Source organism: Miniopterus schreibersii (assembly GCF_964146895.1).
Source record: "Miniopterus schreibersii genome assembly, chromosome: 3".
Classification (NCBI taxonomy): domain Eukaryota; kingdom Metazoa; phylum Chordata; class Mammalia; order Chiroptera; family Miniopteridae; genus Miniopterus; species Miniopterus schreibersii.
Window position 1 is genome coordinate 81844028 of NC_138103.1, and position 25844 is coordinate 81869871.

The window sequence follows — 25844 nt, forward strand, 5'->3', positions numbered from 1 at the left end:
TTAGAAAGAACGGCAGGGCCTCCCTCATGGGCGATGCCTCGGCCTCTCACTCAAAGCTGGAAGGAACATCACGCAGATGAGGAGCTGGAGCGCGGAGCAGCACTCCAGGGAGGCGCAGGGAGGAGTCAGCCCAGGTGCAGACAGTAAAGGCAGGAGGAATTGGCACAAAATCAGGGAAAGCGGACCCCAAGGATGCAGGGCGGTGGGGAGGAGTCCCGATGAAGCTGAGGTTGTTATAATGAGCTGGCCCCAGGTTATATCTAAAATAATAAAATTTTTCTAACACCAGCAAGAAGCAAACGTAGATTACTTCAACTCTATGGGGAGGTAAGTAGATGTCAGAAGCAGACACGCTGTCTCAGTAGAAGTGACAAGTGCCGGTTAAATTAGGCCAAAGGCAAGCCTAGAGGACCCAGCGACATGCCTATGGGGTGGACCAAGATGAGGAGGACCGCGCAGTAGGGAAGCTGGCATCCAATAGCACAGGAGCACACACCGCTGGAGGAAGAAATGGGACTAAGTTCCCCTTTAGGGGAGTCTCATGCATCCCAGGGATTGCACCTGGACGCTCGGATTTCTCACAACGCAACGTGTCCCCCACCATGGGGGCACAGCCATTCTGCACTCAGTGAAAATTGCCTCCTCCAACCACTACGAAGGCCTCTTTGCCACACTCTTTGTGTCCCTCCAAGTTAACCTCTGAAAATAACCCTGGAAGTATTGCTGGCACCTGACACCTTACCACAGAGCCATTGGGGAAAACACCCCCTCTCTTTCTTACAGTTGAGTCGCATCCCGCGATGAAGAATCAGATTAAGGAGGGAGTATGGCAGCCGAGTCTATTTTTATTTAGACTGCAGAGGCAAGGTTTCCAAAAGAAGTATCTCCCTGCAGGGGAGGAACATGAACTCAGTGCACGCATGGAAGATTGCAGACCAGCTGCCCGACAAGAGCCCCTGGAGGCTGGCTTGCATTTGAAGAGTTGCCAAGATCTCACCTGATGCTAAATAGAGACCAGCAGGGACTCCTCTAAGAGAAGTTTGAAATCTATACACACAGAGAGTAAGTCTTTCAGGTGCAGAGCATATAAGTGGCACCAGAGGCAATTACTGGCCATAACACAGTACCAGGGCTCCTGACCCTGACTCTGACTCTCAGGCTGGTTTTCTAAGTGGCCTCCTGGCTGCAGGAAGCTGCCAGTGGTTACTGCTCTCCTGTTACGGGAGACAGCATTGCCCAGTGATTCAGAATATTTGTGCCAAAGCTCTACCACCACACAGCCTCAGGAAGGAAGATGCAGCACTCTATGCCTCAGTCTTCTCATCTGTGGAATGGAGCTAATAGTTTAATAGTCATAGCTGCCCCCTGGGATGGTGGTGAGGTTTAAATATAAGGAAATCACCTAGACTGGTGTCCGACACATTGTAAAAATGCAATTAATATAGCTACTGCTAGACAGTTTATAAATATATTAAAATTTCCAGACACAATGAAATTTTCAACAGATTTATCATGACTAGATTTTTAGAAAAAAAATAACAACATTGTTTATCTTGTCTCAGTTCTGGGACCCAGTCGTCACACTCTTTCCAACTCACTGGCTCTGTAAATATTTCCTATGAAAGAAACCATTCAAATTTTCAATCAGTGAATTACCTGAGGATTTTGATGATATTACAAGGTGATCCCTGCTTCTCCCCCCCCCCCCCCACAAAAACACACACCCTCACCTACACACATACACATGTGCATGCCCACACTATAGTGTCTATCACTGGGAACTTTCGAGAAATGAAGCTCTCACACCCAGAGGAATAGCTGAAAGTCCCTTGACACCATTGAGGAAAGGGGACGGTAGTGCCTCTGATGTTCTGCAGAGCTCTGGGCAAGACAACCGGAGAGAAGCGTTCAGAGGCCTCTCTACTTGGGCAGATGCTTGGAGAAGGTACAGAGATCGTTCACTGATTTCTGGGCTCAGTTTTCGGGTGTTTTCCATAGGGGAAGTGCTACACTTGGAATATCTGAGTCCTCCCAAAATTCATATGTTAAAAATCCTAACTCGGAAAGGTGATGGTATTTGGAGGGAGGCCTTTGAGAGGTGTTTTGGCCACAAGGGTGGATGCCTCATAAATGGAATTATTATCCTCATAAAAGAGGCTCCAGGGAGATCCCTAGACCCTTCCACCACGTGAGAACACAAAGCTAGAGGCTGGCCATCGGCTGCTCAGAAGAGGGCCCCACCAGAACCCAGCCTTGCTGCCACCCTGCTCCGGGACTTTCAGCCTCCAGAACTATGAGAAATACATTTGTACTGTTTATAAGCTACCCAGTCAGTGGTATTTGGTTACAGCAGCCCGGATGGACTAGATAGGAAGACACTGATTTATGATGGGGAACATGACACCTCGGTCCCAAGCAAACTTAACTCTGCTGACCATCTTTTTCTGCCCCGCCCCCCGAGGCCCCAACTGTCTATAAAGGTAATGCTCTCCACCTCAGCCTTTACCTGTGGATTTTAATATTTACTCTGCATTCACCAAAAACCTGAAGACTCCGGTGCCCTCACAGCCATCTCATCAGTAAAGAATCAGCATGGGAGAGGCACTGAGTAGGTGAATGGAAAGGGCAGAGAGGAGGAGCACTCTTACTAGGAGAAATATCGCAGTAATTATGAGATATTATCACAGCCACCTCCACCTCCACCACCATCTTACAGAAGAGAAGCACCAAAGATTTAAACTTTTTCTTTGGTATCTTCTGGGTTACAATATGCAAGTTGGTAATTTTTTTAACCCATCCTCAATTTTTTTTTACCTAATAAAAATCACAGAATCCAAGAATTCTAGAGCTGGGTTGTCATTAGAGAGAATATACCCCTCAATTTGTAGAGGGAGAAACGTCTTCAAATTAAGATGTTCAGTGTGTCTTATCCAAGATTATTAGGATTCAGAGAAAGTCCTAGAATTAGAAACAAGGGCCGCCCCCCACCTTAGTGTCCCTTGGCCTCACCAATCAATCATCCAATGTATGTCCCCTTCCTAATTTCACTGGCACTAAACATGCATACACACACACACACACACACACACACAGAGAGAGCAATAGTTCTTACAGTACAATTATTTCATGCCTTCATTGTTCAGTCACCGGTACATTTACAAATCATTCTGAGACAATTCAAGGCCTAGCACTGCTAACGACACCCTTTTGATTCTAGGTCACTGATTCTTATCTCTAGGACTATGATCTGTGTGTCTGCCCATTAAGAGAACATGTTAACCCACTGGCCTGCCTGATTAGATGGTGCCTCCTTTCTTCCCCCTGTTCCTCATAAACGCTTCCTGAAACTGCCTACCCAGACGTATTTTTAAGAGTGCCCAAATTTCTTCATTTATGAAATGAGGGACTATGCAATCTTCCTGTATATTTAAATAACACAAATTGCTACAAGACTGTCACCATTTTTAGATATAGAAATGACCGACAGAGTTGGATAAATAAATATAGGTCCATATAATGATAGGCTTCAAAAGACCTATTATGCTATATTTCTTTTTGTTTGTTTAAATATATCTTTACTGATTTCAGAAAGAGAAAGGGAGAGGGAGAGAGAGAGTTGAAACATCAGTGATGAGAGAGTCACTGATCAGCTGCCTCCTGCACGCCCCCTACTGGGGATCGAGCCCACAACCCAGGCATGTTCCCTGACCAGGAATTGAATCCCGATCGCCTGGATCCTAGGTCGATGCTCAACCGCTGAGCCATGGCCATCTGGGCATTATTATGCTATATTTCAATAAATTCATGAAAAATACTTTTCAAGTGTTTTTACTTTTTGCAAATGAGCACCACATTTCAAAATAATCTTTTTTTTAATCCTCACCTAAAGATATTTTTTCCATTGTTTTTCAGAGTGGAAGGGGGGGAGAGGGAGAGAGAGAGAGAGAGAGAGGGAGGGAGAGAGAGGGGAGGGATTGAGAGGGAGAGGGAGAGAGAGGGAGAGAGAAACATCGATGTGAGAGAGACACATGGATTGGCTGCCTCCTGCACAGGCCGACTGGGGCTGGGGGTGAAGCCTGCACCCGAGGCCCGTGCCCTTGGCTGTAACTGAACCTGGGACCCTTCTGTCTGAGGGCCAAGGCTCTCACCACTGAGCCATGCTGCCTAGGGCTCAAAATAATCTTACTTGAAATCTCAGCATATAAAAAAGGTAATTCTTTATTAGTGAAAATGTATCTGATAAGTACTTACCTATAATGTTTGCTAATCATAAGCCAGTTGATTACACTGATAGGAAAGTTTTGAAACTGGAATTACCAGATCCATAAGCTTGCATCGCCTCAATACCTATTTGTGTGTCCATTGGTTGGGTACATTTTTTTGCCTCTTTTTTCATTTGTTTGATTTTGAAGACAAAGAATCGGTACATGTTTTCAAATATTTGTTTAATACATGACTGTGGTCTACACAAACCCCAAGGAAGCAATTTAATGCCTTGCTGGATCTTTTCATATTAGAAATATGTAATATTACACATTTCAGTATTCACTTTATCCATCATAATTTTCAGCAATTTGAAAAATATTTTAAAAGATGAAATAAAAATGAAACATTTGTGGAATTCCCTAGTCTCCTTGCTGGAATCTAAGAATCTGACAAAACACAGTGTGGATTCTACTATTCTCAAACCTCTTTCTTCAAACTATTTGGCTCCAAGTACAAGTAAAAGTGCATTTTTGCTGTTGGAAAAATTCCAATCCAGCTAGCAAGATGAGGGACCTGAAATCTCCCCAGACAGCTTGATCCGTTAGAGTTTAGGTCAACGACCTATGAAGTTAAAGGTTACAAAAAGAAAGAAAATCTTCTAAAGGGAATAAAAAATTGATATTACCAGATGTTGGGCCACTCACACAGTAGAGTAAGATCTATGGTCCCCTGCAAGTGGCAGTTCTCCAGGGCATTACAGAAGAGGCAACCTCTTTATCTTGCAGTTGTGAGCTCACAGAGGAAGGAAAATCATATATGTGAGGTTCACAAGAGAGGCTACCAACCTTTCCAGCATGAGGGAGTACTGCGCCTGGCTCCCCGCCAACAGGGAATGCTAACCAAATGTTTCACACAGGGTCAGTTTCTCTAGCAGGGCAATGCTCTGAGCAACCCAAAGCATTTAAGTGGTCTCATTAATCTTCATAACACCCCTAGATGCAACCAGGGAGCGAGGAGGAATATTAGCATTCTTTAGGGAGACAGGCAGTGGTGCACGAGGTTCAGAGATTAGATTCTCGGAGTGTATCGTTGTACAGCTTAGGGGAGCTGCTCTCCGTTTCCATTTCCCCCTCTCATTATGGAAGTACAAAGCAAGCGTTTACTGGGCTGTAAAGGTTCACGTTAATGGCTGCGGTAAATAAAAATATGAGCTTTTCTCCCCTAGGTATGGACCTACTTTTGCCAATGTTCTGGAATAAAATTTGACATTGCCCATTCACATGTAATAACCGTATTACGTTTAGGAGTGCTAATATATGGGTAATACACAGGCCCAATAGCCTGAGAAACTCAAATCACAGAGCCATTAAATTTAGCAGACACCAGGTGACAGCTTCGAAGCCCCTACATCCCTCCCTCACTAGGCATCTGAGTGCACTGCCTCCCTCTTCACTGGGGTTTATTTCTTATTGACTGCAGGACTGAATAATAACTCATTCCTGTGTCCCATCACATCCCCCAGTGGCCTATTAGCAGCAAATCACTAAGCACAACAAGATATTCTCTGAGGGAGCAGTATGGGCCTTAATAGGCGAAGTTCATCTGTGTCCTCGTGCAAAGTAATAAAATTCAGCTGGCATTAAAGAAAAGGTTGAGCCATCATGAGCATATTAACTAAATGACTCATTTTATCTAGAGACACTATAAAACTTAACTCTGACCTCCATTAATTATGAAAGACACAGGTGTTTTAAAATGACATTCTCTTAGAATAACTCGATTGGTCTCTGATGAATATAGCTATAAAATCAAAGATGAAATTCCAAGTTCTTACTGAACAGGTAGGTGAGAGGCTTTCTTGAGGACAGGGAGCAGAATACCAAATAAGGAACACAGACGTGCATTTTGCACAAAAGGAGAATGGAGACAGAATGCGAGTAAATCTGTAAGAAAATGTTTTAAGCAATGATGATAAAAACTTATGTCAAAGTTTAGACCATGGTTGATCATGAAACAATCTGAAGACAAAACACACACTGTATGAAACCTGTGACCGCTGGGGTAAATCTGAGAGCTGACAGCAGCGAAAAGCTAGCCTCACCTGGACCTGCGCCAGATTTCTTTCTGCTCCAGATTCCATTCTGTTACCCATATCCACTGGCACAGAGCTTAAAACAGTGACATCCCGCATGACACCCAAATTTTCAATGACACTGATAGACTTGAAGATTATAATATAAGCCTGTGACTTTGCAGCTAAGGAAAAGTAGCAGCTATATCCTTTAAAACACAAAAACAATTTTTATAATAATTGCTTAAAAAATGAATTGCTTAAATGTAAATATTATATCAATCATGTCCATAGCTTTAAGAAACATGAGATTTAATTTCCTCATGCAACCATCCTATATAGTTCACCCACCTAGCTATCATTGCTATTTCTAAGATTTTCATTACTCTAGTTGACTCAAAACACCTTCCAGAAGCCTTTATTTTTGTGGTGGTTATGACGTTTCCAAAATTACCTCTCTCATGTACATTTTCCACAAGTTTGGGGGAGCTTGATTAAATTTTAAAATTACCAATCTATTCCAAATATATAGCACAATGTTTAAGTAGTTGGATCCCATTTAGATCATGGCTTTGAATGCTGAAATTTTATTTTCCTTTACTAATATACTTTTAAATATGGAGACAGATGTATAATATACTCATGTTATGAGCTACCTCCTTCGTCCAACTTTTTTGTACTCTCCTCAAAAGTAATAAATATATGTACTTTGGACTATAAATTTTTTTAAATAATTTTGATTTCATTATTGTTGCTGTTACCATATGTGTTTGGTAATCACTATCCCAGAATTTTATTGGCTTATTTCATTCTTTATTTCATTCTCTAAAAGCCTATTTCAAGCCCTTTATAAGTCCTGGTTATTAGAAATAAGTTTCAAAGAATGCATCAAAATCACGATCAAACAGTCTCAACAGCACCCTGGTCCATTTCAATACCAAGATTAAAAGTCACAGAAGTACATGGATAGCCTCTTGGTATTTGGCAATTAGAATGAAAAACAAAGATGGATTTTTAGTGGCATGCTAAAATTAAGACCAATGCTGTTAGCAAATTTCAGAGATATAAAATCAGAAAAACATTTTCCCATGAGCAAATTTAGTGACATAGTTATTAATCAATACTGTTAATCACACTGATAATTTAAATTTTACTACGCTCTAAATGTTACTTGCAAATCTCTAAGTGCTTTGAGGATTACAGATGATGACTTATTGCTCTAAATTTAACTGGTGACTTTTGTTTTTTGTATGTCCACTGGGTATTTTGTTCCTTTCCATTTTTCAGTTAATAGAGGTCACTTTTCATTTTAAAACAAATACCAAGGGAATTGTCCTATGATTCTTTTAACTTCTGTTTTCCTAGAAATATTCACTGCTCAAATTATCTCCATATACAATTATTTTTCTGGGTTATCTTCAGAGTTAGAAAAATCTGAGGGTTTTGTGTTTTTTTTAAATGTTTCTTCAAATAATCAAAGAATTACAACTCATTCCCCACGTGATCAACCTCAGCTAATGCCATCACAAGCCACACTCCCAAATCTTGCTCTCAAATCTGACCTTTGGCCCTTGCCCTGAGCCACCCCATTCTATTCACTATCAATCACTGTCAAACCTATCAAGCACTGAACTAGGTCTCAAATCTGACTTCTCTCCATTTCCACTATCACTAAGTTTAAGTTGTCTCTACTGTCACCTGATCCACAGCCCCCAACTGCTATCCTTACCTCCAAAAGTCTCCAAACTCCAGGGCACTCTGCACACAATATGGCAAAGTATCTTTCTAATGCAAATCTGAGCTAGTAAATAGGTAGACTTAGATATCTCCCGAGTAACAGATTACTCTGGGAGAGGTTCCCAAATTTGCCAAGCCAGCAGATCACTGAGAGATTCCAACATTAATTCCAAAAAGTCTAATCTGAGTGATGTGAAGAGAAGCCTGGGCATCTGCTTTCTCGAAGGGCCTCTCAGAAAACTCTCGTGACCACTGGAATTGGAATCACGGGTCTAGAGGGTTAAATCCAACCTCCTCCATAACCTGCCCTCACCTAAAGCTCTGGCCTCACCTACTGGAAGTTCTCTCTCAGCTACCAACAGGTCCAGTCATGCCTCATCATGATCTGGGTCTTTCCCTGTGTTGTGGTCCTTCTGGCAGACTCCTAATTCATCCTCAAGGCCCAATGGGTACAGCACCTTCTCCGTGTACCCTTCTCACCCCCAAGGACCATCATGCTCCTTTACTCTTGATGTTTCCAGAGCCCTTAACTTAGACCTCCCTGAGAGAATTTAATTTCTTGTGTTGACCTACCCCACTAGTCCAGGAGTCAGCAAACTTTTTCGTTAAGGGTCCAGCAGCAAAGACTTCACTTTTGTGGACTCAGTTGTAAGTAGTTATCTCTGCAGCAAAAGCTCTAAAACAGCCATAGGTAAGATACATATAAATGGGTGTGGCTGTGTTCCAATAAACCTTACTTACAAAGACTTGGGCCTTAGCTTGCCAGCCCTTGCACTAGGCTATAAAGTCTTCATCTTTGTTTTCCCAATGCCTAAGATGCTTCCTGACAGAAAGTAGGCTCAATAAATATTTGATGAATGAAGAGTCATGAAAGAGCAACAAATGAACTAATAAATTCTGATGGGCGCCACGTGGGACCCACGAGGAGAAAAGGTCTCAACGCTCAAATATTGCATCGTACACACACACTCAAAGTAAAGAGGCTGGTTCATTTTTATCACACTCCTGTGCTGGCTTATTCATGTAATTTGGAAAACGGAAGACTGCATATATTTTTAACTAAATAACTAACTACACAGCTAGGCTTATGCACTCTCCAGCTCCAGCAGGGAACAAAGGAAAGAGATGATTTTTTCACAACAGTGAAGGGAACACGTGGTTAGAAGTCTTTCCCGCAAGAGTGTCTGTAGACCACCTGTTTGTTAAAAGCTCACACTCCAGGACCCCCTTCCAGCCACTGAATCAGAGGGGAAGGGAGTGGGGAGCAGAGAAAGCTGAACATTGAGTGAACGCCCCTGGTGATACTTAGGTACACTGCGTGGCAAATACTGCACAAGGCAGCAGACAAAGAGCGGACTTTTTAACATAGATTCAGGGAATTAATCAAATAGGCCTATTGGAAGAAGGGGGAGAGCCAGTGGAAGGAGGGGAAAGATACGTAGAGAGAATCTTAAGAGAAAAACACACGCCTGGGGCCAACATGGAGAAGGGAAGGCTAGAGAGAAGGGAGTAGCTAAACCGTGAAATACAGGTTAAAAGCAGTTCCAGGTGGCTGGGGGTGGAAAAGCAGAGCAGGAATGAAGAGCACGCCCGTCTCTTCATCACCAGCTGCTTCTCCTAAGTTGTAATTAATGTAAATACAATATAAACATCACCATTACCTGGGATTTCTTTGCACAATGGGGTTCTGCTGCTTTTTTGGATTCACTCCTAATTGCTGATTTCATTCCATTCAGCAGGAGTTACCTTTAATGTACAAACTTGACTAAAATATAGCCCTTGGAAAACAGAAGCTGTGGCTACTAGAGGCAGAAATCTCATAAAAAGTCTCCAGTTTCCTTTTAATTGCATGCTGCTTCCAACAAATTAGTTCTAAGTTAAAACTTTAAAATGAGTAGAGGAATTATATCCACCAAAAGGAGAGAATTGTATCACTTTTTAAAAAATGACTTTTATATGAATCTAAAATTTAGCGTCCTTTGTTTAGAACCAGTGACAAAGTCATTTTGAATAAAGGAACTCATTCGAATTAAATAGAAGCCTGCCCATTCATTCCATGCGATCTTATGGGAATAAACTCTTTGAATACTTAAAGCAAATACAGTCCCAGCACAACAGAAGTAATTTATCTTTCCTTTTTATCTTTAGTTTTGTAGATTCAAACCATGAACAAAACAATGATTCAAAATAATACAATAAAATTGTTCAAAACAAGCTTGTTGTAACTGTTAGAAATATCAAGCTCTGCCTTGGAAGCACTTGGGTTTTACTTTTAGTTTTTGGTAAGAAACATGCTGATAGTAAATCTATACTATTTGTATGAACACATGTACAGAAATATCCTCCAATAAATGGAAATAATTCATTGATTATAACGGCAAGTTCCATGCAAGGCGCACGGTGGGCTGGTACTCACATCAGGCCAGTGTGCAAGGAGACTCAGGCATCCCCATTGCCCTTTCTCTTGATATCCGTATAATGCTCCTATTTTGTGATGCAATTTTAATAGAATTAAAATTTAAAATTTCCAATGACAAAAATCGTTATATTTGTCATCAATTATGATGATTACCTGACCCAAGTATTAGGTGTAAGGGCTTCCATGTGTGAGAGCTTACAGGTGAGTGTTCTAACTATGCCCTTCAATTTATGTTTATATGACACTGACCTTGTCAGAGATAATGAAGATAATCAGAAATAAAGTTATAGGAACAAAATAACTCAAAGGTCAAAAAACAAACAAAAAAAGCTGAAATCAACCCCTATTATCGCTGATGACACACTCTTTTCATTACTGCTATATGGCCTTACACTTTATAAAAACATGGCTGATTTGTAAACACCCTGCTCTGTGTGTGGACCAAGTTAGGCCCCATTTGGAATAATATTTAAATGCCCCACCGAATCTCCTGCCATCCTTACAATGGACCTGAAACACGAAAGATCATCAGATTCATTTGGAGAATTAAAATGTAAACACACTCCCTTGCATCTGGTGTTAAATTCTAAGTGCAGGAAACTTACACTTGTGTCAGTTTTGTACTATCATTTATTTTCATAATTATCTATTCAAATAGCTCTTAACCACAACATATCCTTTCATTAAGGAATTGTTCTTTTTGTCTATATATCCTGGGAGCTGCTTTTAGTAGGTTTTTGGATTAAAAAATATCAAAATCAGTCATAAAATATTATCACAATAACATAAGCCAATAGAAATCAAATACTTCACGGAAATAACTAAAAAGGTTAACTGTGATTATTTCTGAAATTGTGTTTATTCTTTATGGTTTACTGTATTTTCCATATTTTCTAGAATAAAAATTCTTGAGTCTCATCATTAAAAACACCAACATTATTAATTTTTAAAGAGGCTTGGGCAAACAGGATATGAATGTGAATGCTTTTAAAATATTATGAAAGCCCGGCTGGGTGTGGCTCAGTGGTTGAGCGTCGACCTAGGATCCAGACGATTGGGGTTCGATTCCTGGTCAGGGCATATGCCCAGGTTGTGGGCTCAATCAATGACTCTCTCATCATTGATGTTTCTATCTCTCTCCCTCTCCTTTCCTCTCTCTGAAATCAATAAAGATATATTTTTTAAAAATATATATTATGAAAGATAATGTGATCCTTAGAAATGGTAGATTTAGGGGTACTTCCAGAAAATATATGAATTCAGATGCAAGGACCTTCTGGCGTTACACAACCCAAATCCCCTGTGGAAAGGTTTTTCTTTTGCAGCAACAATGCGGTTCCTTTGGCAAAGAGCACAAAGAATCTTGAACTGAATTCCATTTCAGAAGATAAAGTGTCGCTGGTATAAAGTGAAACCATCCAATAAACAATTTTACAATGCCTAGTGCAACTATGAAAAAAAACGAACAAAACAAAAACCCACTCTCATTGTATTTTTCTACCAAGCATATATTTAAACCTTTACAGATTTGTAGAATATACACCTGCTATCTAAACTTCTTTTGATGGGTCAAGCCCTCCCAAACAGGAATCTGAGGGCTGGGCTATTTTTAAAGTTTTATAATTGGCTCACACTCCCTCCAAAACATTCTAAGCCTAATCCCACCAAGTTTTCTAGGTAAAATTCCCATTCTTAATCAGTGATATCTGCCAAAATACATATGCACATGCATGCCAAAACCCATAGATATCCGCAGAGCTCCCTAGCGCTTCGTGCTTACTAGGTGCCTATTACTGTGACAATCACTTTTCATGGATTATTTCATTTAATCCTCACAACAGCTGAAAGGAATAGAAATAATTACATCAAATTTAAAGATGAAAAAATTAGACTCTGAAATGGGCTCAAGGTCACGCTCCTAAGCAAGTCCAGTCTATCCTTTCTTTTACTTATCGAGAGTCTACAAAGCACCATACGCCGTACGAGACTAGAAAATACAGCCCATGTCCTAGGATTGCTTATCTGAAATTCAAATTTAACTGTGTATCCTGGACTTTTATGTGCTAAGTGTGCAGATCCCACTGCTCTTGGTCATCATGCCATATAGCATGCTAGGCTGACTCAATGGCTAGTCCAATCCCTCCTGGCGTGGCTGGGCTGGGACTGTGGTGAGATGAGGCAGATGGAAATTTCCAGAAACACTGAAATGGAAAATTCCAAGGATGCTAGGAGGTAGACCTCCAGGAACATTGGGATGGAGATCTGCAGGGATGCTGGGATGGAAACGTCCAGGGCCACTAGGATGGAGACTTTCAGGGATGGGTGTCCCCTGGGAAGAATTCTCAGACACGGCCTCTAGCCAAGAGGGACCATGAGATATCTGTCTAAGTCCCATTTTGCTCAGTGGCTTTTCACATTCACTAGGAGACCGTGTGTCATCGCCCAAATGCCAACCACCGACAAAGTGTATGTGCACGTGGGGTGCTGCCTGTTCAACCTCCAGAAATGTTGGAGAGTCTTTTGAGTGAAACTCACAAGAAAACGTTTTCTAAAGTTCTTTAGAGTTCCATGAGGGATTGTGAGCCAGCTACACTAGTGGGGGTGATATTTGCACGCGCCGTCCCAGTAGGGGGCATGTTTCCACCTTGGCTAAGGGAAAGGGGTCACCTTCCAAAGGGTTGGCTTTGGGGTATAGAGACTGCCACTCCCTTTTGTCCTTTCCTAAACGTAGGTGTCTGGAATAAACCCGCTACGACCCCTAACCCCTTTCCCTTAAGTTCCCTTCAGGTGCAGAGGGGCGCACATACAAATCAAATCCTGGAAATATATACACTGAAACAACGGACATCTCTGAGCTTTTACCAGGAGAAACTGCTATATTCTAGAGAAAAAATGGCTCAACCATTTAGTAAGTCACTATCTGATCATGGGTGCTGGAGGAAACTGGACAAGAAATAATACATTAAGTGAACTAATGAAGGCAGATGACAGGTCTCATCTAACAGAAATTCTAAGAAGACCACACAGACAAGGGAATGCACCAGCTCCGGCCAGATGGAGGAGCCTTGGGCCAGATCCTTACTACAAGTTCATCAAGTAGATAACTTTGGGTGGGCTGGGTGGGTAGCTAATATTCCAGAGAAGTAACCAAATACCAGAGGCAAGAAAGAGAACTTTTTACTTTGGGGGGAACATAAATAATATCACATGCCTGGACTATGTGAGAATGAAAAAAGGTGAGTGTGAGTGTAAGAGATGTGGGCCCACAAGGCACTGGGTGTGGTGGACCACATCAAAGAGCCAGCATTTATGCAATGGGAGCTACTATAGGGGGATACTTAAAAAGATGACATTGGCCATAGTATGCAGAAGGAAGAGAAAATCTAAAGGCCAGTTGACCAATAACAATCCCTGCAATAAACAGCCCAGATTTCCGGTGATGGAATTTCATGGAAATTAGCATCAGAAATCCGCCAAGTATTCCCAATGGGCTGAAGTAAGAAAAAGCACACTAAGTAAGCCCTAAGGGACGGACATAGTGTGTTTTTTATACATCATCCTCAAAATACACTGACAGGATAGATGATTTGAGTGCAGGAATTATGCACATATTCTAAGGAAGTCATGGTAAGTATGACGGGGAAACAAGATCTGTGCTGACTGTGTTCCGGTGGCCTCAGTGTCAAACTGAAATGTCAAATGTTGACCTAGATACAGGAACTTGTGCACCTTAAGAGATATAAATAGTAACAAGTTCCTTGAATTCTCAGTTGGCTGGTAAATGGCCTAATCATGGTCACAAAGAAAGGTGACATGAGCCAGAATGGACAATGTGGTCTGTTGATCTCCAGAATTTTACTGAGGAATCTAGTGAGAAGTTAAGAAGGTTTCTGGAGTCTAACTACCTGGCTCTGAAACCTGGGTCCATATTTTATTAGACATAATAAACGTTTCCCGGGGCAATGTATTTATCCACTTTCTGCCTCAATTTCCTTATCTCTACAATAGGGATGTTGACAATACCTACCTCTCAGGATTCCTGGGAGGAAAAAGTGAGTGAATTCAGGTTAGAACAGTTCCTGGCACACGGGGAGGGCCCAATGAACGCTTGCTGTGTGGTCCTACCATTTGTAGTCTACTGCATGACACTCACACTGTACTTCATACTTGGAAGAATCATTACTTAGCACTTGTCAACTGTGGCAGAGCAGCCCATGTGTAACTGCACAGACATAAAATGAAGTCCGAACATATCTGTGGTGGCAAAACGTAAGATCTCTCACCTTGCTCCTACAACAAGTTCTTTCTGTCCTGGGTCAAATGTTAACTGCGAGAAATCCACAGCATTCTCCGCTCTGAACTCCCGTAACCAGGGGCCAATTTCTAAATAGGAAAAATAAATAAATGAAAAGATAAAAATGAATGATTTTTCTTTTGGGGACCACAGAGAGTGCACTTCAGGTAGCAAACATTACATTTCAGAAAGGATGTACAGGTTCCCCGATGTGACTGTTGAGGGGCCACTGAAGGTTTCCATCAGGATGTCACATAATCCACAAAGAGAATGTGTAAAGCACGTGGACGGCCACCCAATAAAGAGCGAGCAGGGCGTGGATGCGTGGTTGTGATTTACGAGCCAGATGTGCATTTTCCCATTGACTCTGTGCTGGGCAGAAAATAACACGGTATTCACAGAAAAGACCATTTCCTGTGCAACTTGACAGGAAAGAGCCAAAGACTTGGCAAAATCGCAAAAGCTCTCCATAGGAACACAGACAAACGCGGGAGCACCATCTGCCTTCTTTCAGGGAGGACGTGCCATTCCACATCCCACCCTCCGCGTTCCTGTTTGGGTCCCTTGATTAGACGTGTCTTTCCTAGATAAGATATCCACAGTTACTTCTGGCCTCATTTGCATTTTTTTCTAAGGGAAATCAGGGAACAGTTTCTCTTTAGAGACAGGTTTTTGGCTTTTATTTACAAGCACTAATACATCCTATTAAATGGTTTCCAGCCTAGAGTCCTATTCTTATAAAATGACAGGATTTGAAGAGGCCTCGAATGGTGCTTCCTGAGCCATTTTTGTAAATTTCATTAGCTCATTTCTGACACTGAAAAAATATTCGATTCACCTGCCATTTGTGCCATACTTGGTCATCAGCCTTGACAGTTAACCATGTTATCTGAGTGTCTCTTTTTCTCGGATTAAACATTGAGTGATATCACACTGATTAAATAGGCACATAACTATCAAATCAACGAAATTACTGGTTCAAGGAAAAAATGTGCAGGGCAGGAAAAATCTCTTTCAACAAAAGCAGATGCTAAAGTAGATCTATGCGGAAATATACCCATGTCCTGTAACACGTCCTGTAACAATGCCCTTGTTGATGCAAATGAAGTGGATTATTTTCAAGCTTGTACAACAACATGGTATTTCTCTACTATCGGTTATTGAAGAAAAAAATGACAAACTGAAAATTTAAAGGAAACCAAGGTTGAGCTATGTAGAGATCGGTATTTGGTTTTTAAATTTTTCATGTGTATAGTATCTTGATTTTTTTTAGTACTTTATATAAATTTCTTCATTTATAAGCAAGTCGATTGAAACAAAATACTTATTTATAGGAAAGTATATAAAAGGCACGGGAGCTATAAAAAGCTATTAATAAACAGTTCCTTCCAGGATTTTATTAATTCAGATAGGGAACTAGCACTAGTATCTTCTTTAAACACAGTATCTATAAATACAGGTGTTTACGGGTGTTTATACTGTTACAGGAAGTATTCAAACATAGAAAAGAGAGAGGGTTTGGGGCTTAGGTAAAACCAAGGGAAAGATTTAACCTGTTTCCCATGCATTTCTCTTTCCATTTAAAAGAATTGAAAGAGAGTGACCGACAAAACCCAGGATGAAGACACATATTTCAGGTTTTAAAACCTGCCCTGAGCAACAGTCAAACTACTTCCTAAAATACTAAGCTAATAAGAGGAGTCATGCGGAGAGGGAGAAATGAATCAACAGTACATAGTTGTGTCAATGTGGTTCAACTGTCCTTATTTAAGTCGCTAAGTAGCTTCCCCACTAAAGCTGTGTATTTTTATGGTTGACTCTAGATCCGAGGTGGATGATCTGCATAGGTTCTCCTCTTTTGATTTCGGGGTGCATCCTCCACAGGGTCTGCCCAGCTCAGCTTTGCACGTCACAGGGCCTTCTTTCTGCCTTACTGGATCCCAGGAGGGCTTTCGGACGAAGTTCCCGGATCAGCCCATGTGTCTCACTGCAAATACAGCTGCATCGGCGCCCACCGCTTCCCCTTTCCCTACGAGATCAGAATCGCCGTGCTCTACCCTCTTCCCGAGGATCGGTCGGCTCCCTGCAACTTGGTTTCAGTCCAACCTCCTCCCTTCCCTAAGTCACCTCTCTGGTCCTCCACAAAGCCCCTTCCCCTACGCCTATAAGAATATGTGCACCCGCCTCATTAAAAGGAACAAAAAAAGCACATTTAAAATACTGTTTCATTACACTCTTTTGTTATTAGAGTTTCTAACACCCAAACAAAATACATAAGAAACTCCCAGGCACAGTAGATCAGAAAGGGCTGCAGGCTCGGTTTTACACATTAAGTTTTACCAACTCCTTAAGAGGCATATAGTCCTAATTTTACACAAATTATTTCAGAGAATAGACTAAGAGGTAAAGCTTCTCTTCCTGCAGTTTTGAGGCTATTATGATCTTCATAATCTTGATACTCAGGCTAGACAAATACATGATGAGGAAGAAAAATTTGAGGCCATCTCATTTAAGAACACGGGTAAACACTCTTAAGGATAACTGGATTAGTGTGTCATATGTGTACACACACACATACACACACTTTCATATGGGAAAGGTTTAATTCAGAAAAACACAGATGGCTCGGAAAAGCTCAACGTCAGAAGAGCTATCAGTAGAATTCACCACCACAATAACCAGGTTCAATAGTAGGATGAAGATGTATCGATCCTGCTTTCTAAGGAATCAGAAAATGAATAGTTATCGGCTCAAAAGAAGAGCTAGGAGAGTACAGAGTAAGGAGAGGAGAGAGTACCAGGGCAGGTGGTGCTGAATAAGCTCATCAGGGGTCAAAGAAAGGTCAGGAAAAGTGAGGCGCTTAGGGAACAATACACAGAATGTGGTAGGTTAGGGACATGTAATTATCAATAACATCAACGATGAGAGAGCCATTGATCGGCTGCCTCCTACACACTCCTGACTGGGGATTGAGCCCGAAACCAAGGCATGTGCCCTGACCTGGAATTGAACCGCGATCTCCTGGACCGTAAGTCGATGCTCAACCACTGAGCCATGCCAGCCAGGCAGTAACATTGACTTTCCTAATACCTGCTCATTTCCTCCAAATAATGGGCTCACCTTTTCCTCCTATCCCTCTCTTCTGATCTTACTGAAAGAACCACATGGTGAAACGGAACTTAACTGTTTGGAAATTAAATAGTAACATAAAACCTATATATTTGAATTGAATATTTTGCAGCTAATTTTGAATATCTGATAGTAACCTCCCTAGCCAATCCATTCATTACACAGACACGATTGTTGAAATATGGCCTCTGGCAGCCCTGGCCGTGTGGCTCAGTGGGTTGAGCATCAGCCCATGCACCAAAAGATCCCGTTTGTTTCCCAGTCAGGGCTCACACCCAGGTTGCGGGTTTAATCCCCCGGTAGGGGTGCGTACGGCAGGCAACCCAACAGTGTTTTTCTCTCTCTCCCTCTCCACTCCTCTCTCTCTCTAAAAAAAAAAAAAAAAGTCAATAAAAACTTATTTTAAAAGAAAGATGCAATGCCTCTGGCAATGATTTTCTATTGCAAAACAAGCTGCGATGATTCATATTGCCTTCTCTTACTTTTATATGGGCACCAACATGATTGCTTAGCAACATCTATCAAAAGTGTACTGATTCAATTTTTAAAAGAACCTAGTGTCACAGCTATAGGAAAATTACTTTTATATACATATATCCAGTATTAATAAATGTGGCCCAAGTAACTGGCATATATAAACTAGAGACTAGCTTAACAGGTTCAAGATAGTCACCTCCACCTCAAAAAAGAAAGAAAGAAAATAAAGTTGCTACTTAAAAAAAACAACAAAACCAAGCACTCTACAGATATCCAAGGTAATGATGATTATAAGTCAAGAAAACCTTTCAGAGCCTGATAAGTAAGCATCACGGGAGGCTGTGCTGATAAAGAAGGGCACCTGTCCAAAACCTGACAGTCGTTCCAAAAATCAGACGGATGGCTCCGCACAGGCTGGGCTGATCGTCTGGGGCCCGGCTGATTTGCGGGCAAACACTGGGCGGGAAAACCTCTGGTGGAGTCAGGGTGGCTCTGAGTAGCCTGAGTTTCATTCTTTTTCCTTCAAACTTCAGTCAATTAAGGAATCCAAAAAGCAGGGTGACAAAACAACTTTGGGAAACTTGAAACCTATATTGGAAACTGAGTCACGGGTTAAACTAAGAGGGGTCTGGGGATGGCGGGGAAAGCCACAGAAGTACAGGCAGCAATAAAATATAAAAAATATAAGTGCAAATCAAAGCTTATTCTTTCCAATTCTCATGAAATTATATTTTGATTTAACACCGTTCATGGAGATAATCATAAAGTTGACAACATGATTATTGGTAAAGCAGCTAACAAAAACAGCTAACACGTAAACCAGTGCATGCCATCTGCTCGATGCTATTCCACGTACTTTACACATTTTAATTCCTGCATTTCTCACACCCACCCGATTATAGGTGAGGAAACCAAGTCTTGCCGCGGTCAACAGCTAGTAAAATTCAGCTCCTCGTTTCGGAGCTGGTGTTTTTAGCCACTATGCTACACTCTTACACTGCAGTAAATAAAAAATGTACCTCCCTATGCAACACATTTTAAAAGTAACAGGGAAAAAGAAAAATCTATGCCTTCTTCAGTTGGAAAGTGAGTTTATTTTCACTGATCTATACTGTGAATTAAAAATTGCCACCCACTGGGTTTTGAACTAAGGACCAGAGAAAGTACGATACAGTATCAGAAGGCGGAGTTTCCCACAGACAGCTACTCTGTCGACCTGTAAATGCAACATTAATTGTTTTTACTGTTATTATTAATAACCATAATCTACAAGTCTGTTAAACTCTATAAGAAAAAGCATTCACCATTTTCCCGTGTAAGGCTTTATGATCTAAGGGTCTTTATGTGAGTAAGGGGGAAGAAAATGTCAGTATCACCGCCGATCTGCTGTATTGGCGTGAAGAACATTCTGGAGTGAAAAGGGGGAATGAGAAGGATAAGGAGCATTGGCTGGACTGCTAAGCAGTGTAAGCCACCAGCGGTGACCTGGGCGGGCAGGACACTGCTCTGCAAATGCACGAGCAGGGCCCTCACTCCTCCAGAAGGGCACTTGTGCCGGGGCCCGGGGGGCAGGAGGAGCAATGCAGGGTGTACTCCGGGGGGCATTCTGGAAATTCTCCTTGCCTGCCCTTTCCCCAGGTGGTGAAAGGAACCGTCCAATCTCAAAGATACCAATTACTCTTTAAAGCTGTCCTGCACCTCCCCTTCTACGGGCTTCATTTTCGGCTTCAGTGCACTACATAAACCATTCGGCCAATGCTCTCTGAGCTAAGAAGATGATAGGAAAACAAAGGAGAGGCATTTTCAGAGGCCACCAGAAGGAGACAGCCCGGCAGGACTGTGTGGTTTACTGCACTGCCACCTGCCTGCTGCTTTTCCAGGCCTGTCCCGCCCACAGAAACTCCCAGCAAGTCAAGCGCTGCCCATTGTTTCTGGGCATCTAGGTTAACACGCCTCTGAAATAAGTGCACCCACCCTCGAGAGAGCACGTAATCTTGTTAACTCTCCTGTACCCCAATCTCCACCTTGTTTCTCCCACCTCCATGGAATCTTCCTTCCGTTCCCTCCTTCATTTCAAGTTTTGCAGCTTCTTTTATGCAGGATTTGAGATCTTGCTTCCTGGCAATTGTTGTGACTTTGGCTCAAATAAAATCTTATACAATTTTTTCTACAGGTTTTGGCATTTCTTACATCAACAGTCCCAAAGCTTTGTGTTTGTGAGTGACACGCTAAGGCAAAACACTTCATCAGAGAGGAAATATGCACATTCACGAACACTGATGCTTGTAAAACAAAGATAAATCAGGATAACCAATGTGTCTTAATCACTTTTTTCTTACTGTCTATATTTTCAGTGTTGACTTAGTTTTAGGACCTGGTTAGATATTTTTACATGTTAACAATTTCCTATTTTGTTTAAGGTCCATAATCCTATAAAGCCAGATCTATCATCTTGCTTGTAGAAATAAAAAATAAAAGTTAAAAACCCTGAGGTTTTTACAAGTTATATACCTTGCCAAATGTAACATACGTGGTAAGCAGATAAGCTGGAATTCAAACCCAGGATAGGACGAAGGAAATATTCCCATAAGTTCCAAATTTAAAATCAATGTTCCAAGGAATGTAGGAAATACATTAATCCTTAGCACCTAGTAATATAGCAGCATGGAATAATTTATTGAAAAGAGTAGTTGCCACCCACCAAAAGAGAGCAAAATTGGAAAGAAGGAAATTGGTGGTGTTTTTCAGACGGGGACAGGAAAGGACAGTCCAATTTGCCCACTGGGCAGGGACGGCTAGAAAAAGAAAGGTCCCAGAGCAAAGCAGACGGAAACCAGGGCCCACCACACCCAACGAGGCATCCAGAGGAAGAAGATCCCAACGGGGGAGAATTTATCTCCTTCATCATGTTTTTTCTAAGATAGGTCCTGGGTACATCAGCTCACTTAGAAACAAGCAAACACACTCTGCCTAACTTTAGCTTTGTGGAAAGGCTGAAAAATATCAAACCAGCTTTGTTCCTCCACATGCTTGAGCTCAATTATTTTCACTATAACTCCTATCTAGGACTTAGCAGAATCAAAGTAGTTGCAGCAGGACATGACACTGGCCATCCCGCAATCGACCCCCTGGATTTTACAGTTGATAAAGCTGAGGGCAGAGAATTTACACAACCTCCTAAAGCCACGTGCCAATGAGAGGCAGAGTGGAAAATCTGTCCTGTGACTTTGTATGTTCCCCCTCCCAGCACGAGTGGAATAACTAAGTGAGAAGGCCACGGGGTGGCCTCCACCAGAGCACATACAACTCTCTAAATGTAGTATTTTAAGGGACTAAAATATCTGTATGTATATTTAGGTACAATATATTCACATATGTATGTATGAATCTATGTATATATATGTTTATTCACATATACACATGCACAGGTAAATAGATATGTATATATATATATATATATGTATATATATATATAACATATATTCATATCTAGATTCAGATGTGTATATATAGTTACACATAGATATGTCTAAATACAGTCATCAATATGTTCATTCATATATGTATATATGCTTGTATACATGTGTATTTGCATAAGTGTATATCGAGATATTACATATATAAATTTTATATATATAAAACATGCACTAAAGACTACAGTGGAGTCAGAAAATGGTCCCAAAATCTTGCTGCAGGAAATGATCAAAATGTTCCAGTGATGTGACTCTTTCTTTCAAACAAAATTATTCAATAATAACCAATTAAAAAAATTTAAATGTTTTTATATCAGTAAAAGGAAAGAGGACACGACATATCAAGGATGCATAGAGCGTCTTTCACTGGCATTTTTATTTGTGAACATGACACATTAAACGAGTCTTTTAACTTGCGAACAGTGCCTTTCCACATCCTTCTGTCTTTAGTGGCACATCTGCTCTGAGTCAGGTGTTCTGTCAGGTCCCTTCATACTCTCTTTGCAGTCATATGGAACACACTTCATCCATTCTTCACATGGAAAAACCCACATCCTGCAAGTTCTGCAGAATACCTGGGCTCTGGAATTGGTTCTTCTGAAGTTCACGCTTCCGCTTGGACAGCCTGCCTGCTGGATTTCTAAGAAACCAAATCTGTGAGAGTTCACTTCACTTGGAGTTCCTGATCTGGGTCTTCTCAACTCAAACATAATTTGAAAACCACAAGTCTCATTTTAAGCTGTTTTACAGCCTGGAAACACAGGATGCTATATATTCAGAATATAAATAAGCACAAAATAATAGCCACAAATCTGTTAAATTATAGGAAAGAATGCTTACACTACTCCAGAAAGGGCAGGAGCAGCAAGCCTGCATGGGAAGCTGAGGTTAGATAAAGGTCAGCTGGGGCAGGCTGGGGGCAGCCTTCACTCAGACAAGGGATTCTTGTGACTTTCGGGCATATCGTTTTTTCAAAGTTAAGATTATTGCAGGATAATACAGAACTAAATAAATGTGTTTGATATATTTCCCAAGCATGTATTTTAAGAGAAAGTTAGGAAACAAAATTTCATTGGAATCAACAACCATCCATGACCAGTTGAAATGGACTCCCATTCTGAATCAAGAGTGGGATACGCGCCTGGCCGGGGTGGCTCCGTGGCTGAGCGTCGACCTACGATCCAGGAGATCGTGTTTCAATTCCCAGTCTGGGGCATGTAGGAGGCAGCTCATCATTGACTTTCATCATTGATGGTTCTCTCTCTCTCTCCCTTCCTCTCTCTGAAATCAATATGAACACACACACACACACACACACACACATATAAAAGAGTGGGATTCATGATTTCCACTATTTCCCCAAGTTTTCACTTGCTTTTGTGAATTTCTGGCCATGCTAGAAACACTTGTTCAATCTCCAAATCTAAATGTCCATATTAGGTGGGTTTCAGGCTACTCCAGCCCAACTCAGAAATTCTGAGTTGTCCAAGGTTACCTGAGACACACCTGACAAGGTGTAAAAGAAACTTCTGGAAAGCTGTCAGTAAGCTAGGTTCAAACTCCTCCTGGCCGGCTGGCACTGCCTTCCCTTTGTCTGTAACTTTTAAGATCCTGGAAACCTCCTGTTTCATTAGACCGCATGGAGCAATCATTCCCGGTAACTCCAGGGTAAGAACCAAGCTAATCAGTGGCTGGTATTTACTGCTGGAGAACTCACACAAGGAGCAATTTCTACTTATCCATCCATCGAGACAGACTTTCCTTAAAAGATTATACAAGTTCATAGGCTAAGACCCCAAAACTCCTGGGCTATGACCAGCTTTGCCCTCCAGGCTACGAAGCTGGTGCCAGGGCTGTGCTGCCTTAAACGCTGTGTGGCCTGTAAGTACCTGCATCACCTACAGGAAACTCTCCTAGTGCAGAGAGTCTTAATTTTGCCTTGTGACCTGCAGCATATGACTGTAGGCTGTAAAATCTAATTGCAAAATCTTAATGTTGTGCCAGAGGACATTAAAAAGTAATTTCCTTTGGATTTATAACTTCAGAATTACAAATGGTGCTAATATGACTAAAAATATAAAAATGAACAATTTCTAGTCAACAGGCACTTAGATTCTTCCAGGAGTGGTCACATGCTTGCAGTGATGACCATTTGGCCTTGAGTAACTGCAGGGACTGCACAAGACAGTTTCAGGAATCGCTTAGAACCTCAGGGCACTTGATTTTAAAATATTCTTGCACTTGGTTCTGCCACATATCCAGGAATTGCCAGACCTTGGCTTTTAAAAAATTAATTATTTCCTGAAGTTAATACCTCTTTCTCATAGTTCACACTCAGTTTCTTCTGTCTCTGTTTGCTAGTGGAAAATCATTATGTTCTCACCTAAGCCACTATTTCTGCAGACCTCAGGGTTCGGGGGGGTGAAGCTGCAAGAACTCAGGAGACAAGCCAGGGTTGTACAAAAAAGTTTCCTTACCAAAGAAATTCCAATAAGTCCCAAGGGAGCCTTTTTGCAGAAGTACTGACTTTATACGTCATAAATAGAATGTTTTCCAAGACAGACCCAGGGTTTTCTAGGGACTCGAGGGTTAAGCATTAGGGTGGTATGCACCAAGAATGCTGGGCAGCACAGTGATGTATTTCTCTAGTCAACAAACGTTTTTTGAGCACCTGCTACATGGAAGAACCCACTGTAGGTACTGGCTAGGAAGCAATGTAAGACACAACTCTGCCTTTGAGGTATTAATAATTTAGCTAAAAAGATGTGACATACACACTCAGAGCTAAATTGAAGAAGAGAAATGCTAGCTGCTCCCAAGGGAAGTGGGAGCAGTGATAAATGCTCTGAGGCATGCTATTCAATAAAAAAGTAATATGGCCTACGTAGATAATGTTGAATTTTTCAGTACCTACATTGAAAATGTTAAGAAGCAAGTACAATTAATTTTCAACAGTATCGTTTATTTAACCAAATATATCCAGGATATCATTTCAACATGCTATTAAAATAAAAATTGAGATACCTTCATTCCATGAGTATGTTCTAAGTCCTCAAGATCCAATGTGTATTTTATGCTACTGCACATCTCAATTTGGACTAGCAACATATCACGTGCTCAATAGGCAATCATGGCTAGTGGCTACTCTACTGGACAGCACATATCTAAGGTACTAAGAGCAGGGCTGCCTTGGTAATATAGAGACATTGTTCTATTATGTCCATTACTGAGAAACAAATGAACTCTGGGTCTTCTCAGAACCAACTGCCATTAACACTGCAAATAAATCAGAGGCTGATTCCAACAAAACTGTCCCCCATTCACCCAATAATTAATGAAAGTAACTTGGTCCTCAGTGTGCCCTGACTGGGAATCAAACCACAATCTCCTGGATCATAGGTCAATGCTCAACCACTGAACCACACTGGCCAGGCAGATGCAGAACTTTTTTATTTGTGGGACTGTGAGGTCACCACCAGTTGCCTCACTTTTTCTTAACAAATTATACAATAGAGGGAAAATAAGAAAACAATAGTTGATGTTGAGAATATGTAAATTAATTCCCATAAAGCATTAATCAGAGTAACTAAAGCATGGGGGGGAGGGGTCCTCAAGCAATACCAGTTCCCACCCTCGCCACTCTAGGCAGTAAAGGGGTTTTCGCCTATCCCACAGTGGTACCATGTCGAGAGTTCTAGTATATCTCTGACAACATCCTAAGTATCAGGCAGAACATTTGTCATCAACCTCCTCTTAGTCTGCATACAATTTCATGTAAATCAGTCTACCGGCTGAGGGTGTAAAAGCCCTACCAAATCAGGAAAGCCATTCAAAACTATCTGGAAAGGTCCCATTCTTTGGCAGAACTCAATCAATCAAGTGAGAGATTCCGTAGGTCTGGGGTGTTCAAACCCTGCATATTTCAAAGAAAAGTTTAACCTCTGACTGGCTCCTGGGAGATAATTTCTAAGCATTAGAATATCCTGCCTGATAAAAGTGCCTTTGTATACTTGGGGGCCTGGGCCATGGCAGATCCTC

At 41.4% G+C, this 25844-nt stretch overlaps 1 protein-coding gene across 3 annotated transcripts in view; it reads right to left on the reverse strand.

Annotated features, from left to right (window-relative positions):
• SEMA5A (semaphorin 5A) overlaps nucleotides 1-25844 on the reverse strand; it is a 362170-nt gene that overhangs the window by 166929 nt on the left and 169397 nt on the right. For all 3 annotated transcript variants that reach the window (XM_081133220.1, XM_081133222.1, XM_081133221.1), the window contains exon 4: nucleotides 14717-14816. In XM_081133220.1, the coding sequence (XP_080989346.1) occupies nucleotides 14717-14816 (100 nt within the window). The remainder of the gene's footprint in view (nucleotides 1-14716; nucleotides 14817-25844) is intronic.